At 55.1% G+C, this 13435-nt stretch overlaps 1 protein-coding gene across 1 annotated transcript in view; it reads left to right on the plus strand.

Annotated features, from left to right (window-relative positions):
- The window catches only part of PRPF6 (pre-mRNA processing factor 6), a 39783-nt gene that overhangs the window by 10809 nt on the left and 15539 nt on the right, over window positions 1–13435 (plus strand). The window contains exons 7-11 of the mRNA XM_045980221.1: window positions 82–176; window positions 543–699; window positions 1726–1888; window positions 5883–6001; window positions 7370–7588. Coding sequence (XP_045836177.1) covers window positions 82–176; window positions 543–699; window positions 1726–1888; window positions 5883–6001; window positions 7370–7588 — 753 coding nt within the window. The remainder of the gene's footprint in view (window positions 1–81; window positions 177–542; window positions 700–1725; window positions 1889–5882; window positions 6002–7369; window positions 7589–13435) is intronic.

Here is a 13435-nt window from a genome sequence, read left to right on the forward strand (position 1 = left end):
CGGGGTTCCAGGGGCCTCTGGGCACTTGGTTTTGGGCATCTTTGACTCTCTGCAATGCACTTGGCTTGGCCTGTGTTGTAGGTGTCTGACTCGGTGAGCGGGCAGACTGTGGTCGACCCCAAAGGCTACCTGACGGACTTAAACTCCATGATCCCGACCCACGGAGGGGACATCAAGTGAGTGCTCTGTGGAACCGGTGGGGTTGGGCGGGACTCAGGTTGCCTAGAGTGTTTTGGATTTTATTTGAAAGATACGCAACCAACATGGGATGGGGGTATTCTAAGAAATACACAGTGAAACAGGTTTATCCTGCACTTACCTCTGTGCGTTGTGGGTGCGGACCGTGGTATGAATGATAGTCCGAACCCGCGTGCGAGCTGAGCTGGAAAGCACGTGCTCCCGTGTCCTCCGCTGCTCTGTCACGTGGACAGCAGATTCGCCCGGTGCTACGCCGGTGTCGTGGCCGTCGTTGCTGCTTTCTGCGGCTGGGCACGTCCTCAGCAGTGTGGCAGCTGACCCTGTCTGCTTTCTCGCCCTTGCAGTGACATCAAGAAGGCACGGCTGCTCCTCAAGTCTGTTCGGGAGACGAACCCTCATCACCCGCCAGCCTGGATTGCGTCAGCCCGCCTGGAAGAAGTCACCGGGAAGCTGCAAGTAGCACGAAACCTCATCATGAAGGGGACAGAGATGTGCCCCAAGGTAAGGCCGGAGTTAGGGCATTTTCCTGGAAGGCTGCACAGTGCCAGCCCCTCAAGGGACCCTGGGTGGCTGTAGTAGGCGGGACACCCGTGGGGTGTGAACTTAAGGTAGACTCACCTGCCTGCCTTTCGGTGTTGGAACTGCAGACAGTAGGACAGTCAAGAGGAAAGAGGGGGGGACACCTGGGTGGCTCAGTTGGTTAAGCGGCTGCCTTCAGCTCGGGTCATGATCCTAGCATTCTGGGATCGAGTCCCACATCGGGCTCTCTGCTCAGCAGGGAGCCTGCTTCTCCCTCTGCCTCTGCCTGCCATTCTGTCTGCCTGTGCTCACTCTCTCTGACAAATAAATAAAATCTTAAAAAAAAAAAAGGAAAGAGGGGAAAGGTGGGGAAAGGCTTTTCCTGCTTATTTGCACTTAGAGCAAAGGCCCACCCACGATTAGTTTAATGCCAGGATAACCTTAACAAGAAGGCTAAATTGATCAGCTCTTCCGGCCCACCTAATGTAGGAAACGTGAAGATTAATGTAAGTCTTAGAACACTACTCCAGCACTTTTTTGGGAGGTAGAGTGACTAGACAAGCTTTGAAAAGTGCTCTGAGAACCTCTAAAGCTCCCTCGCTGTTGTGCGGCCTGGGGTGCCCTTGGCCGTGGAAGATACCCTCTCCGAATACTTAGACCAGGACAGCAGGCCTCAATGAGGACCTCCCAGGCCATTGCACAGCCACGTGCTGATAGGTTTCCGTTTTGTCATTGGTTGACCTGTCGCCCCGAAGGACAGTCTGTGTGCTTCTCTCGTGGTGCTGTTGTGTGTCTCCCCGACTTGGGGACACAGAGGTGCTGTAGCCGCGGTGCCAGGTAGTGGCATTACCGGGGTCTCTGGTGCAGGCGTACCTGAGGCCAGGCCGATGGACTTCGGTGTGATTGTAAACCCGGGACCATGGTCTGACGAGCCCGGCCCGTCCCTGAGGCTCGGTCTCAGCCTCCAGCCTCTGCCCCCACTTCCTGTTCCTTTGTTTCGCCCCACAGAGTGAAGATGTCTGGCTGGAAGCAGCCAGGTTGCAGCCTGGGGACACAGCCAAAGCTGTGGTGGCCCAAGCTGTCCGTCACCTCCCACAGTCTGTTAGGATCTACATCAGAGCAGCAGAGCTGGAAACGGACATTCGTGCCAAGAAGCGGGTTCTTCGGAAAGGTGAGCCTCCGTGGGGATGCCGTCACCAGCGGGTGCCTCTGGGGCTGTGGTCCCCAGACGTATAGTCCCCGGGACCGTATAGTAGGTGCTGCTCTCGAGTTCTAGAGCAGATGGGGGTCAGAGGGTTGATGAGGAGGAAACCTGTGCAGATTGCCTATTCTGCTTGAACTTGGGGTGTGGGTCAGATAAGGTACATCGTGTGGGATCAAGGGCAGTTTCCAGTGAGGGCTCCAGCTCTCGTTTGTAAGTTGTGTTTGCGTCCGACATTAGAGGGTTTGACGTCCGGCCACGTGGGTGTCATCACACACGGCTTCTTTGTTTGACAGAGGCCCGGCGGAGTCCCCCCGCCACACCCTGACTGTGTGCTTGTGTGCGTTCATTCAGGTGCGTGTTTCTCTCTTGGGTCTGCTTTCCTGATTGCAGCCCTATGACCCATCAAATACTCAGAGCCAGTCTCTTAAAACGAGGCCAGGAACAGAAAGTCAGCACTGTCTTGGTTTCTAGAAACCATCTTATCTTGGGGCACCTGGATGGCTCAGTCATTCGGTCATCCAACTTCTGGTTTGGACTCAGGTCATGATCCCGTGATCGTGGGGTCCAGCCCTGCCTTGCGTGGAGAGTCTGCCTCAGATTCGTTCTCCCTCTTCTTCCCCCTCTGTTCGTTTCCTCTCTTTCCCCCTTCTCTCTCTCTGTCGAGCAGATAAATTAATAAAATCTTAAAAAGAAACAAAATCAACTTCTCTTTTTTCAGCCAGAAAAATAGTTCTTTAATGACAAACACATTAAGCTCTGGGTAATTAGCATTATTTATTTAGGAAAGCTCTCCGGAGTCTTGCCTGCCACGGTATCATGATGAATGGTCAGAATGTCTTTGTGGCCACGCCTTTTTCACCGCCAGATTACCTGGGTTCATTTCCAGCTGGCTTCCGATTTGGAGAGGGGAGTGGGCTCGGAGGGGGGCTGCGGGCAGTGCTGAGTGATGACTTTTCCAGGACGTCCCAGATCTCGGGGGCCGTGGCTGTCCTGGCTCTGTTTCCCTCAGAGAGCCGTGCTGAGGTAGAAAGAACCCTGAGTCCCCAAGCCAGCCTCTGTCCCTGCCCCCATCCTTAGAGTACTTCCAGAAACAGCATTCTTTTTTTCAGGTGCCCGGGGCAAAGCCAGGTGCTGCCTCACCCGGTGCTTCACTCACTTCTGGGTGAAAACAGTACTTCGGTAGTGCCGTGGGACGCCCTGCCGGCCCTTGGTCGCTGGCGTGTGAGCTCTGGGTCTCAGCTGGGTGCTGCTGACATCTTAGTCCTTTGTTGGAAGAACTTGAGCTTGGGATGCTAGTTTGACACCTGAAGAGGCCGAGCATGATCCCTGACCTCTGAGCTGCGGTGTCCTTATCTGTACCGGCACACGTGGGCCTGCGGCTGGGCTGTTGGCTGCTTCCTGTCAGCTCAGTCACTGCGACAAGGCATGAAGCTCGGTGTTACTCCGTAATTAATACAGTTCTACAAAAGTGAGGTGGTTTTACCCCCAAGCCCTATACTGTGGTGTGCAACGCGCGGCAGCCTCCAGCAGCTGTCGGTGTTGGGTCACCGTGAGCACACAGCACCGGGGTGTCCTCCCTGCCGGGGTCGTGGCTGAGCCCCTCCTCTGCCGGCGGGTAGACCTAGTTCAGACCGGTCTTTCCCATCGGGGCTGCCCCTCCGCACCAGTGCCGGTAGCCTGTCCAGGCAGCCTTGCAGCACGGCAGCCGCCTCCCGAAGGACCCTGGGTCGGCGCGGGGTCGGCCGGCAGCACTTGGCTTTACCTTCTGTGCCCGGGGTTGCTGATGGGTCACCAGCGCAGGAGTTCCCGCTGTTTCCTGAACAGCAGAGACACGGGTTCCTGGTGTCATACCCATCTCCGGGTGAAGTTAGTGACTCCGTAAGTTCAGTCCCACGGGCACGTTCTGTACCCCGGGGGCTGAATTACGGAGTTCAGTTCCACTGATAACCCCGTGTTCGGGGAGAAGGAAGGTAGAGGCGGAGGCGTGAACGTGCGTCTGCGGAAGCAGCAGGGCATGGGCAGTGCTGAGCCCTCGTTTCTCTGGCTGTTCTGGGCTGGAGGTTAGCGCCCTCTGCTAGCCCCGACCTGGTCAGGGCTCTTTCCGTGGACCGGGGGCTCAGACTGGTGTTCCTGCGCCGGCGCCGTCCTCAGTGCTCTTGCTTTCTCGGGCTGCTGCCCTGCATGCACTAACCCTTAGGACTGGGAATCTGGAGCCCGTGCTTGGGACTCTTTGGGCTCTCGTCCCCCAGGACACCGTGGGAGTCCGGGCCCTGCTCTCCAGCCAGGGCCGGTGCGCTGGCGTCAGAAGACGGGGAGGTGGGCGCCTGCCCCGGCGTTCAGTGTGGCGCCACGGGGCTCGGCGCCACGTGGCACGCATCTTCTCTCGGGAGGAGGCCTCCTGACAGCAGAGCTCACGGGTGTGGAGGCGGGAACCTGCTCTCCCACTGGGTTCTGCTGTGTGGCCTGGGGAGCCCTTGGGTGATGCTGCTTTTTCCCGGACTGTGTGAGCCCCACTATAGCCTTTCCTTGTGTTGTGGTGTTTGTGCGTCCCGGAAACTCGCGGCCCGTCCTTCTGACTGCTCAGTGCTGTCCTGCTAGGCCTTGGCTTCAAATGACGGCTTTGTAAGGCCAGGCACTCCCGTGGCCGGAACCCTTCGCTGCACGCCTTCTGTGTGAGGAAAGTTTCTTGAACACGTGATGGGGTGTGGTGCTGGCTAGGGTCCGCAGGCAGGGAAGGAGCCACCCAGGAAGAGCTGGGCCCTGCCGCTCCAGGTGGAGTGGGTCCAGGACATCAGCCGAGTCCGGGGACTGACTAGGGAACAGTTCTCTGGGCAGGGGCTTGGCTCAGCGGGGGGCTCGGCGGCGTCATCGGGTCCCCCTTGGGAGGGTCCCGTCAACCCCGAGTGGCCCTCATGGTCCTGCTCCGTGTGCACAGCCCCATGGCGCCGGCAGGGGCCACACGTGCCCCGAGGCCCGCCAGCTGCTGCTGCCGGAGAGGGAGGCTTGGCGTGTCACATCCTGGCTTCATCCAGGTGTCCTCAGAGGCCCTGTTCTGTCCCTGATTTCGTGCGGGAAACTTTGTGGGTCTGCACGCTCTGCATTACTAAATCTTAGGCCTGTTTTCCACATGCTTGGCTCACGCGTTTCTGAGAAACAAGAGCCCTTTGGGATCTGCCTTAGAGGTGCTCTGGCTTCCTGATGGTGACCCAAGCTGTGCTGTTCTCTGTCAGCCCACCCCCGCCAGGGGCTCACTAGGGGGCCTGGCCTCGCTCTCCACTAATACTCACGTTGCAGAGCTCTGTGTTTATCTGCCTTTGGGGGCTTTTGGTGAATTGTGTGTGAAGAAAGGGCTCTGTTGCTTAAGCAAAGGTTTGGAAGTTTCTGGATTGCAGAAAGTGGTAGCTCTTCTGAGTGTCTGTCCCCTTCCCTGATGTCCCTCCATGTACTGGCTGCCTCTGGGCCACCAAGGGAGTCCACCTGCCACAGAGCCCAGGAGGCTTGGCTGCCGTCAGCATGATGTCACAGTGCGCCTCGGGGGCCAGGAAGGAGCTCGTGCCCAGCCAGCCCTCTGATGCACGCCACCCTGGAGAGATGCATATCCCAGGGCCACTTCTGTTTTCTTTTCCTATGATTTCTACACGCTCACACACAACCTGCCTGGCCCTTCACGTGAAGGGGGTTGCCTTCTTGTGGTTGCATGGCTTTGTTTTGTGACGTTGAGTTTCAAGCCGGAGCGGGAGCAGAGACATTGCAGAGCCCCTGCGTCACTCCTGCTGTCTGCTGTGTCCCGCCTTAGTCTCGGTTGTGTCTGCCCCAGATGTGAGGGGGCAGGTGGACAACCTGGCCCAGTGCCAAGCACGGAGCCTTCTGACTCTGCTGGCCGGAGTGTCCTCTGGGACATGAGCCTCCTGCTTCTGCTTCTGCTTTTCTGTGACCTGGTTTCTTGTCTGACCTTTCCCAGCGCTTGAACATGTTCCAAACTCCGTCCGCTTGTGGAAGGCGGCCGTTGAGCTTGAGGAGCCCGAAGATGCTAGAATCATGCTCAGTCGAGCTGTGGAGTGCTGCCCCACCAGTGTGGAGGTGAGTCTGCCGGGCACTGCCTGAGTCTGATGAGGCATCCGCAGTGGCATCAGCAGAGCACTGAACTGTGATTTCTGGGCCCGTGAGGCAGTGGGAAGTCACAGGAGGCCCCCGAGTAACACAGCCGCCCGGCACAGTGACCAGCTGGCTGCGGCCTGTCGCGCTTCTGGTGGACGTGCAGAATGGAAGCTTAGCCTATCTCTGGCCACTCCAGAGCTCTCTGTGCGGGGCAGTCTTTTTCAAGGGCCAGTCCCACATCAGCTCAGAGTTTGTAAATGGGACCTGAACAGTGGAGGCCGATAGGAAATACCGATTGATCTTTCTCTCAGCCCAGCATGAGCTTGGCTCGTTGCCTCAAAGCTGCTTGGATTTCTTTTTTTTTTTTTTTTTTTTTTTAATTTTATTTATTTATTTTTAAGATTTTATTTATTTATTTGACACAGAGAGAGAGACCACAAGTAGGCACAGAGGCAGGCAGAGAGGGGGAAGCAGGCTCCCTGCTGAGCAGAGAGCCCGATGCGGTGCTTGATCCCAGGATCCTGAGGTCATGACCTAAGCCGAAGGCAGAGGCTTCACCCACTGAGCCACCCAGGCGCCCCTGGTTGGATGTCTTTAGTTTCAAACATTTAGGTTCACGACGTTCTGTGCAGTGATTTTTAGTCTTGGTTTTATGATATCCATTATGTCCTTAATTATCCTCAGAGGTATTGTGAAATTCTCCAAGAAAAATTAATCTTTATTTATGTAAAAGTAAATAGAACCCATCCACATTTTTGGTGATGAGATGTTGCAGGTCAGCAGCTGGGGTGTTCAACCCCAGAAGGCTGGATACCCGTGTGTCCTTTGTGAAGTCAGCAGTCGCGTCCTGCTCGTGCTCTGTCCAGCACCTGGAATGGGTCTGACACGCTGTATACGTGTAACTAACTGGTGTGACTGAGAATCTGTCAACGTCTCATGTTCACCAGAGAGGCACTAAGTCAGAAGCATAACTGAACAGTTGGCCAGAGCAGTGAAAATGTTGTACACATTTGTGGATTTGTTTAAAGGATCCATGAGAGCACCCGGGTGGTTCAGTCGGGTTAACCGTCCGACCCTTGGTTTCAGCTCAGGTCGTGATTTCAGGGTCATGAGATCGAGCCCCACGTTGGGCTCTGTGCTCGGCGTGGAGTCTGCTTGAGGTTTTTCCCTTCTCCTTCTGCCTCTCCCTCCCCACCTTCTTTCTTGCTGCTCTCAAATAAGATCTAAAAGAAAGGGAAGGAAGGAAGGGTTCTGTGGAAGTGCTGTGGGCCAGTAAGGTTGGCTCACCATTTCACCTGGCAGGTTGTGCTGAGTACTGTCCTCTCCTTTGCTGGTGTTCTCTGCACACAGCTCTGGCTTGCTCTAGCAAGGCTAGAGACCTATGAGAATGCCCGCAAGGTCTTGAATAAGGCCCGTGAGAACATCCCTACAGACCGCCACATCTGGATCACGGCTGCCAAGCTGGAGGAAGCCAACGGGAACACACAGATGGTAGAGAAGATCATTGACCGAGCCATCACCTCTCTGCGGGCCAACGGCGTGGAGATCAACCGCGAGCAGTGGATCCAGGTGAGGTCAGCAGGTGGGGTCCCCACTGCGGGCAGGTGTCCTGCTGTCTGCTTTAACAGTGCACGGTGGGGTCTCTCCTAGGGTAGGGACTGCTGGATAGCACCTGAGAAACGGTTTGCATGCCGGGGAAGCAGGCATGTGTGGCTTTTCCTTATGTGATCATAACCTCGGTTTTGGTAGAGTTGGCACTTTGATTACGTCTTGGGGTTGGATACTCTAAGGAGCTTCCTGTGTATGGGCACTGGGGAATAGTACCGCTTTGCAAGTAGAAATAATACGGTGTAAGGAGAATGATAGGCCCATGGCTAGTGCGGTGTCTGAAGATCTTCTGACCCAGCCTCCAGGACAGGCGACCTCTCCTACCTTCCACTTCCACCATGTGAGCTCTCTGGGCCTGGGCCCCCCATCTCCTGGGGGGCCCTGCCTGAAGTATAGTCAGCCGAGGGCAAAGTGTTTCTTCACAGTGATCTGCTCCCTTCCACCATGAAGAGCCCTATAGAGCAAGGCTCCTTGCTTCACCTACTGCCCCTTGGCCCTGGGAAGATGGTCTCAGGCCTTCTGCGCCCGCGCCTGCTCCTGCTGCCACACGTCTGATTACCATTCTCGGAACAGCCCCCAAGCCGAACTGTTCCCAGTGTGGCCAGGAGGGTCTCAAGTGGTGCTACCCTATTCCTGGGGTCCCTCTGGATCAGAGCCCCTACTCTGTCCTCTTTCTTGCATGGGTATTAAGCCATGTGGCCCCTTTCTATGTTTAGGCAATTTTTTTTTTTTTTTAATCCTGAGTGCAAGGCCTTGCATGTTTCTCTAAAATTTAATCATTGAGATTCAGTCCCTTGATTTGTCCGGTGTTTCTAGCCACGTGGTTACGTGTGGTGACATGCGGTTACAGTTTTGATGCCTCATCCCTTCGTGCAGACCCACCTGTCCAGCCAGTGTTGTCGTCCTCCTGCGGGACTGGTGTTCCTTGCACTGCAGGTCTGATGGTAGATTCTTCCAGCTCTTACGAGTTCATCTTTGTTTTGTTTTTTTTTTTTTTTAAGATTTTATTTATTTATTTGACAGACAGAGATCACAAGTAGGCAGAGAGGCAGGCAGAGAGAGAGGAAGGGAGAGAGGAAGGGAAGCAGGCTCCCCGCGGAGCAGAGAGCCCGATGTGGGGCTCGATCCCAGGACCCTGGGATCACGACCTGAGCCGAAGGCAGAGGCTTTAACCCACTGAGCCCCCCAGACGCCCCTCATCTTTGTTTTTGAAAGATATTTTCCCTGGGTATAGAATTTAGGTCGACATTCCTTTTTTGGGAGTACTTCAAAGAGAGATCTCTGCCGTCTTCTCTTCTCTATTATTTCCCAGAAGAAATCCCTCACCTTTGGAGCGCCTGGGTGGCTCAGTCAGTGAAGCCTCTGCCTTCGGCTCATGTCATGATCTCAGGGTCCTGGGCTCGAGCCCTGCATCCCTGCTGAGCAGGGAGCCTGCTTCTCTCTCTGCCTGCTGCTCCCCCTGCTTGTGTTCCCTCTTTGTCAAATAAATAAAATCTTTTTTTTTTCTTTAAGATTTTATTTATTTGACAGAAAGAGATCACAAGTAGGCAGAGAGGCAGGCAGAGAGAGAGGGGGAAGCAAGCTCCTCACCGAGCAGAGAGCCCATGTGGGGCTTGATCCCAGGACCCAAGCTGAAGGCAGAGGCTTAACCCACTGAGCCACCCAGGCGCACCTGTAAGTGGAATTTTAATATCATTGTTAAGTAGTTCATTGTTGGTATATGGACATACAGTTGTTTTCTGAATACTGAGTTTATATTATATAACCTTGATGAAATTTAAGTCATAAAAGATTTCATGGATTCTCTAGGATTTTCTGTATACGAGATCATGCCGTCTGCCTATATAATCTTACTTCTCCCTGCCCACCTCCCCCCCCCCCCCCATGATTCTGAATGCCTTTTTGTTTCTTGTCTAATTGTCTTGGGTTAGAACCTCTGGTGAAGTGTTGACTACAAGTGGGGAGAGCCAACATCTTTGTCTCCTTCCGGATCTTAGGACGAGGTATCTAGGTTCTGCAGTTGAGTGTCGTGTTAGTCCTGTAGCTCACCGATGCTCTCTGGTCGTGTTTGAAAGACTAATTCTTCCTCAGCAGTGTATTTGGATCACTTCTGTGGGTTTGTCCTCAAAGTCTGAGCTGCTGTTCATCTCATCTAGGGGGTTTTCCACCTCAGATCTTGTCTTTTTTCATTTTTAGAAGTTTAATTTTGTTCTTTTAAAAATGTCTCTCACAGGGCGCCTGGGTGGCTCAGTCAGCTGAGTGTCCATCTCTTGGTTTCAGCTCAGGTTGTGATCTCAGGGTCCTGGGATCAAGCCCCACCTCGGGTTTCGTGCTCAGCGCAGAGCCTGCTTGATTTTCTCTCTCCCTTTGCCCCTCCTCCCACTCGTGCTCTCTCACTCATGTTCTCTCTTTCTAAAAATAACAAATCTTTTAAAAAACCTGCTTCTCATTTTTAACATGAAATGTTAGATTTTTTGCTGCCTCCGCTTGATATTTTGAACACATGGAATGTAGTGGTCATAGCTGTTTGAGCTCCCTTGTCTCCGAACTCTTGGCACCTTTGTCAGGTTGGGATTGATTCTGTTGGACACATTTCCTTTCATTACAGGTTGCGTTTCTTGTTTCTTTGTGGGGCTGGTCATCTTTGATTTGTTGCCAGACGTGGTGAATTTTCCCGTGTTGGGGGCTAGCGTCTTGGCGCCCTATGCATGCCCTAGACTCCTCTGTTGGAGTGCAGCTGTGTTTCCGGACCTTTGACCCTGTGGCTCTTGCTTCGGTGCTTTGCTGGGTCGAGCCCCAGCAGTAGTGGGTTTGGGACAATCAGGCCTAGTCGGCCGATGGAGGTCTGTGCACTCTCTGTGCACTCTGCCCGGTGGCCTGTTTCTCCTGGGGGTTTCCGGTCTGGCTGGTGGAGACAGGCACTGCTCCCGGTTCCGTGTGATTGCCGAGGGTTGCTCTGACCCTTTGGGATTCTTTCCCAACACTCCTGCTGTGTTTGGGGCTCCGTGAGCGCTCCCGGGCGGCCCTCTGCAGAGCCCGTGCCAGGGTTCTCCCCCCGCGCAGCGCTCCTCCTCTCTGGTGCTCAGTCCCGTGTACTGGTTGCTCCTTGAGCTTCTGGGGCTCGGCTCTGCCTCCTCCACCCACCCTGCCTGGGTTCCCCTCCCTGCACCGTGGCCCGGAAAGTCTCTGGGCTGTGTGCTGGAGCAGCAGGGGCTTCTCTGGTCTGTTCCTGGGTCTCAACCCTCACACCCCTTTGCCCCCTACATCCAGGGGTCGTAGCGACCCCCGTTTCATGATGTTGTCTGGGGCTGTGGTTGTCTCAGGAGCAGGGAATTCCAGCTGGGTCAGCAGTTTCTCCGGTCCTCTGAGGGCTTTTGGAGGCTGATGGTGCCCCTGCCAGGGTGTGCTGCTCCAGCTCTCTGAGCGCCTTCTCGGTCTCCCTTGAGCCCTGGGAACTGTGTTGCCCACGGTAGAGCTGAGGGTCCTGTGGTCCCAGAGACGCCCACCTGTCATTCCCGGTCCTAGCCCCCTTTCTGGGGTGCGTTTGCTTGGCCACAGCACGTCCATTTCTTCTGCCATCTGTGTTTCCATGTTGTCAGGATGGACGATTGCAAGAGGTGACCGTGGCTGTCCCCCCTCTCCTCTTGCCGGCTCTCAGACCAGCCTCCTACAGACCCTCCATTAGGCACTACCAGTGCGGAAGGCAACATGATCTAGAATCATTTGAAACTCTCTGCAGATTTCGTGTTTTGCTTCTACTGAAATGTGATGAGAAGGGTCTTTCTGGACGTTTGATGGTTTCGCTTCGGTCGTTTAAGGTCAGCACTTACTTCCGTGGTGGCGTCCTGCCGAGTACGTGGCTCTCAGGTGTTTCACGTCCTGAGCAAGTCACCGTTTACTGAGCACCCGTGGTGTGCCAGACTCTGCTAGACGCATGAACCCTTGCCTCCTTACTTCCCATTTCCCGCGGTTTGTGGAGCCCAGTCCAGGCCCACCACCCTGCTATGGGCAGGAGCCTTCCCGGCAGGTCCCGCCCAGCCTGCCTGCGCCCTCGAGCTGTGTCTGTGTTTCCTTTGTCTTGAGGGGCCTCTCCTTCCCCGCCCTGCCCTCTGCTGCTCTCCTTCTCTTCTCAGAATCTAAATCTCTTGGTGGTTTGGCCCTCCGCCTCCTTTCGAGACTTTTCTGTGCTTGCTTCTGTGGAGATCTCATCTTCCCACATTGTCAGGAACATAACTTCCACGCCAGGAACCCCCAAATGTGGACTGTGCTCTGGGCGCTCCCCGGGTCTTGGATCACTCCCCTGCTGCCCTGTGTCCCCCCCGGAACACGTGCCAGGGCCGCAGCCGGGGGCGTCTGGGGCGCATCCCCTGCTTTGCCCACAAACGCTGCCCGTCCCGGCCGAGCTCACCTTGGTGAGCAGTTTGTGTCTGCCTTCCCGTCCATCGCTGCTCCGGATACTGCTTGTCAGCCGGCTGCGGCCGTCCTCGGCCAGACACAGCCTCCTCTGGACATGGCAGTCACTCCTGACGCCCATCCCTGCTGATGCTACACACCACCGTCAGGGCCGTCCTTTTGTTTTTTAATTTTTTCCAAAGATCTTAACTTATTTGAGAGGGAGAGCGATCAGGAGCATACAAGGAGAGGAGTGGGGGGCAGAGGCAGAGGGAGAGGCAGACTCCCCGCTGAGCAGGGAGCTCGATGTGAGGCTCGATCCCAGGACCTCGGGATCATGACCTGAGGGGAAGGCAGTCACTCAACCAGCTGAGTCACCCAGGTGCCCTGGAGGCAGTCCTTTTAAAATAAAGTTGATCAGGGACACCTGGGTGGCTCAGTTGGTTAAGCAGCTGCCTTCAGCTCAGGTCATGATCCCAGCATCCTGGGATCGAGTCCCACATCGGGCTCCTTGCTCGGCAGGGAGCCTGCTTCTCCCTCTGCCTCTGCCTGCCTCTCTGCCTCTGCTTGCGCTCTCTCTCTCTCTCTCTCTCTCTCTGACAAATAAATAAAATCTTTAAAAAAAAAAATAAGGTTGATCATAGGACTCATTCTCTAGTTTAGAAGTCGCTGGGTGCCTTCCTGCCGCTGCAGTAGAACCCAGAGCTCTTGCTAAGGCCTGCGGGCCCTGAGGTCGGGGCTCGGGGCCATCGCTCCACTAACTTGCCACGAGGCTTCCTTGCTCATTACTGGCCTCATCATACCTTCTCCTCAGGTCTTTGCCGTTGGCTCTGCTCTCTGCTTGGGGTGCTTCTCTGAGGCTCGTAGGGACCCAAGGACCTCCAGGTGGGGCTTCTTTGGCCCCTTTCACATGGAGCTCTGACCATGGTCGCCTCTGGGTCAGCATGTCCAGCATGTCTCCTGCACCGTTTCCCTTACCACGTATCATAAATCTCTTGTCAGGAGGTAGAAGAGGGCGGTTTCTACCCTTTTCTGTTGCAAAGAGTGCTATGAAAGTGTCCCGCTGCAGAGGTCGGTTTGCACATACGGAAACGTATTTGTAAGAGGAATTACTTAAAGTGGCATTGAAGATTTTATTTATTGGACAGACAGAGATCACAAGTAGGCAGAGAGGCAGGCAGAGAGAGAGGAGGAAGCAGGCTCCCCGCTGAGCAGGGAGCCTGGGATCATGATTACGACCTGGGTCGAAGGCAGAGGCTTAACCCACTGAGCCGCCCAGGTGCCCTGTACTTCTTTCTTTGATGGCGAACATGAAATTGCCCTCTGGGGGTTGTCCACGTGTGGTCCTCAGCCGTGTGTGAGTGTCTGTGTCCCCACCTCGGCCGTACATGTGTGTTGGCACGTGTTTTCGTGTTG

Source organism: Meles meles, chromosome 16, assembly GCF_922984935.1.
Source record: "Meles meles chromosome 16, mMelMel3.1 paternal haplotype, whole genome shotgun sequence".
NCBI lineage: Eukaryota > Metazoa > Chordata > Mammalia > Carnivora > Mustelidae > Meles > Meles meles.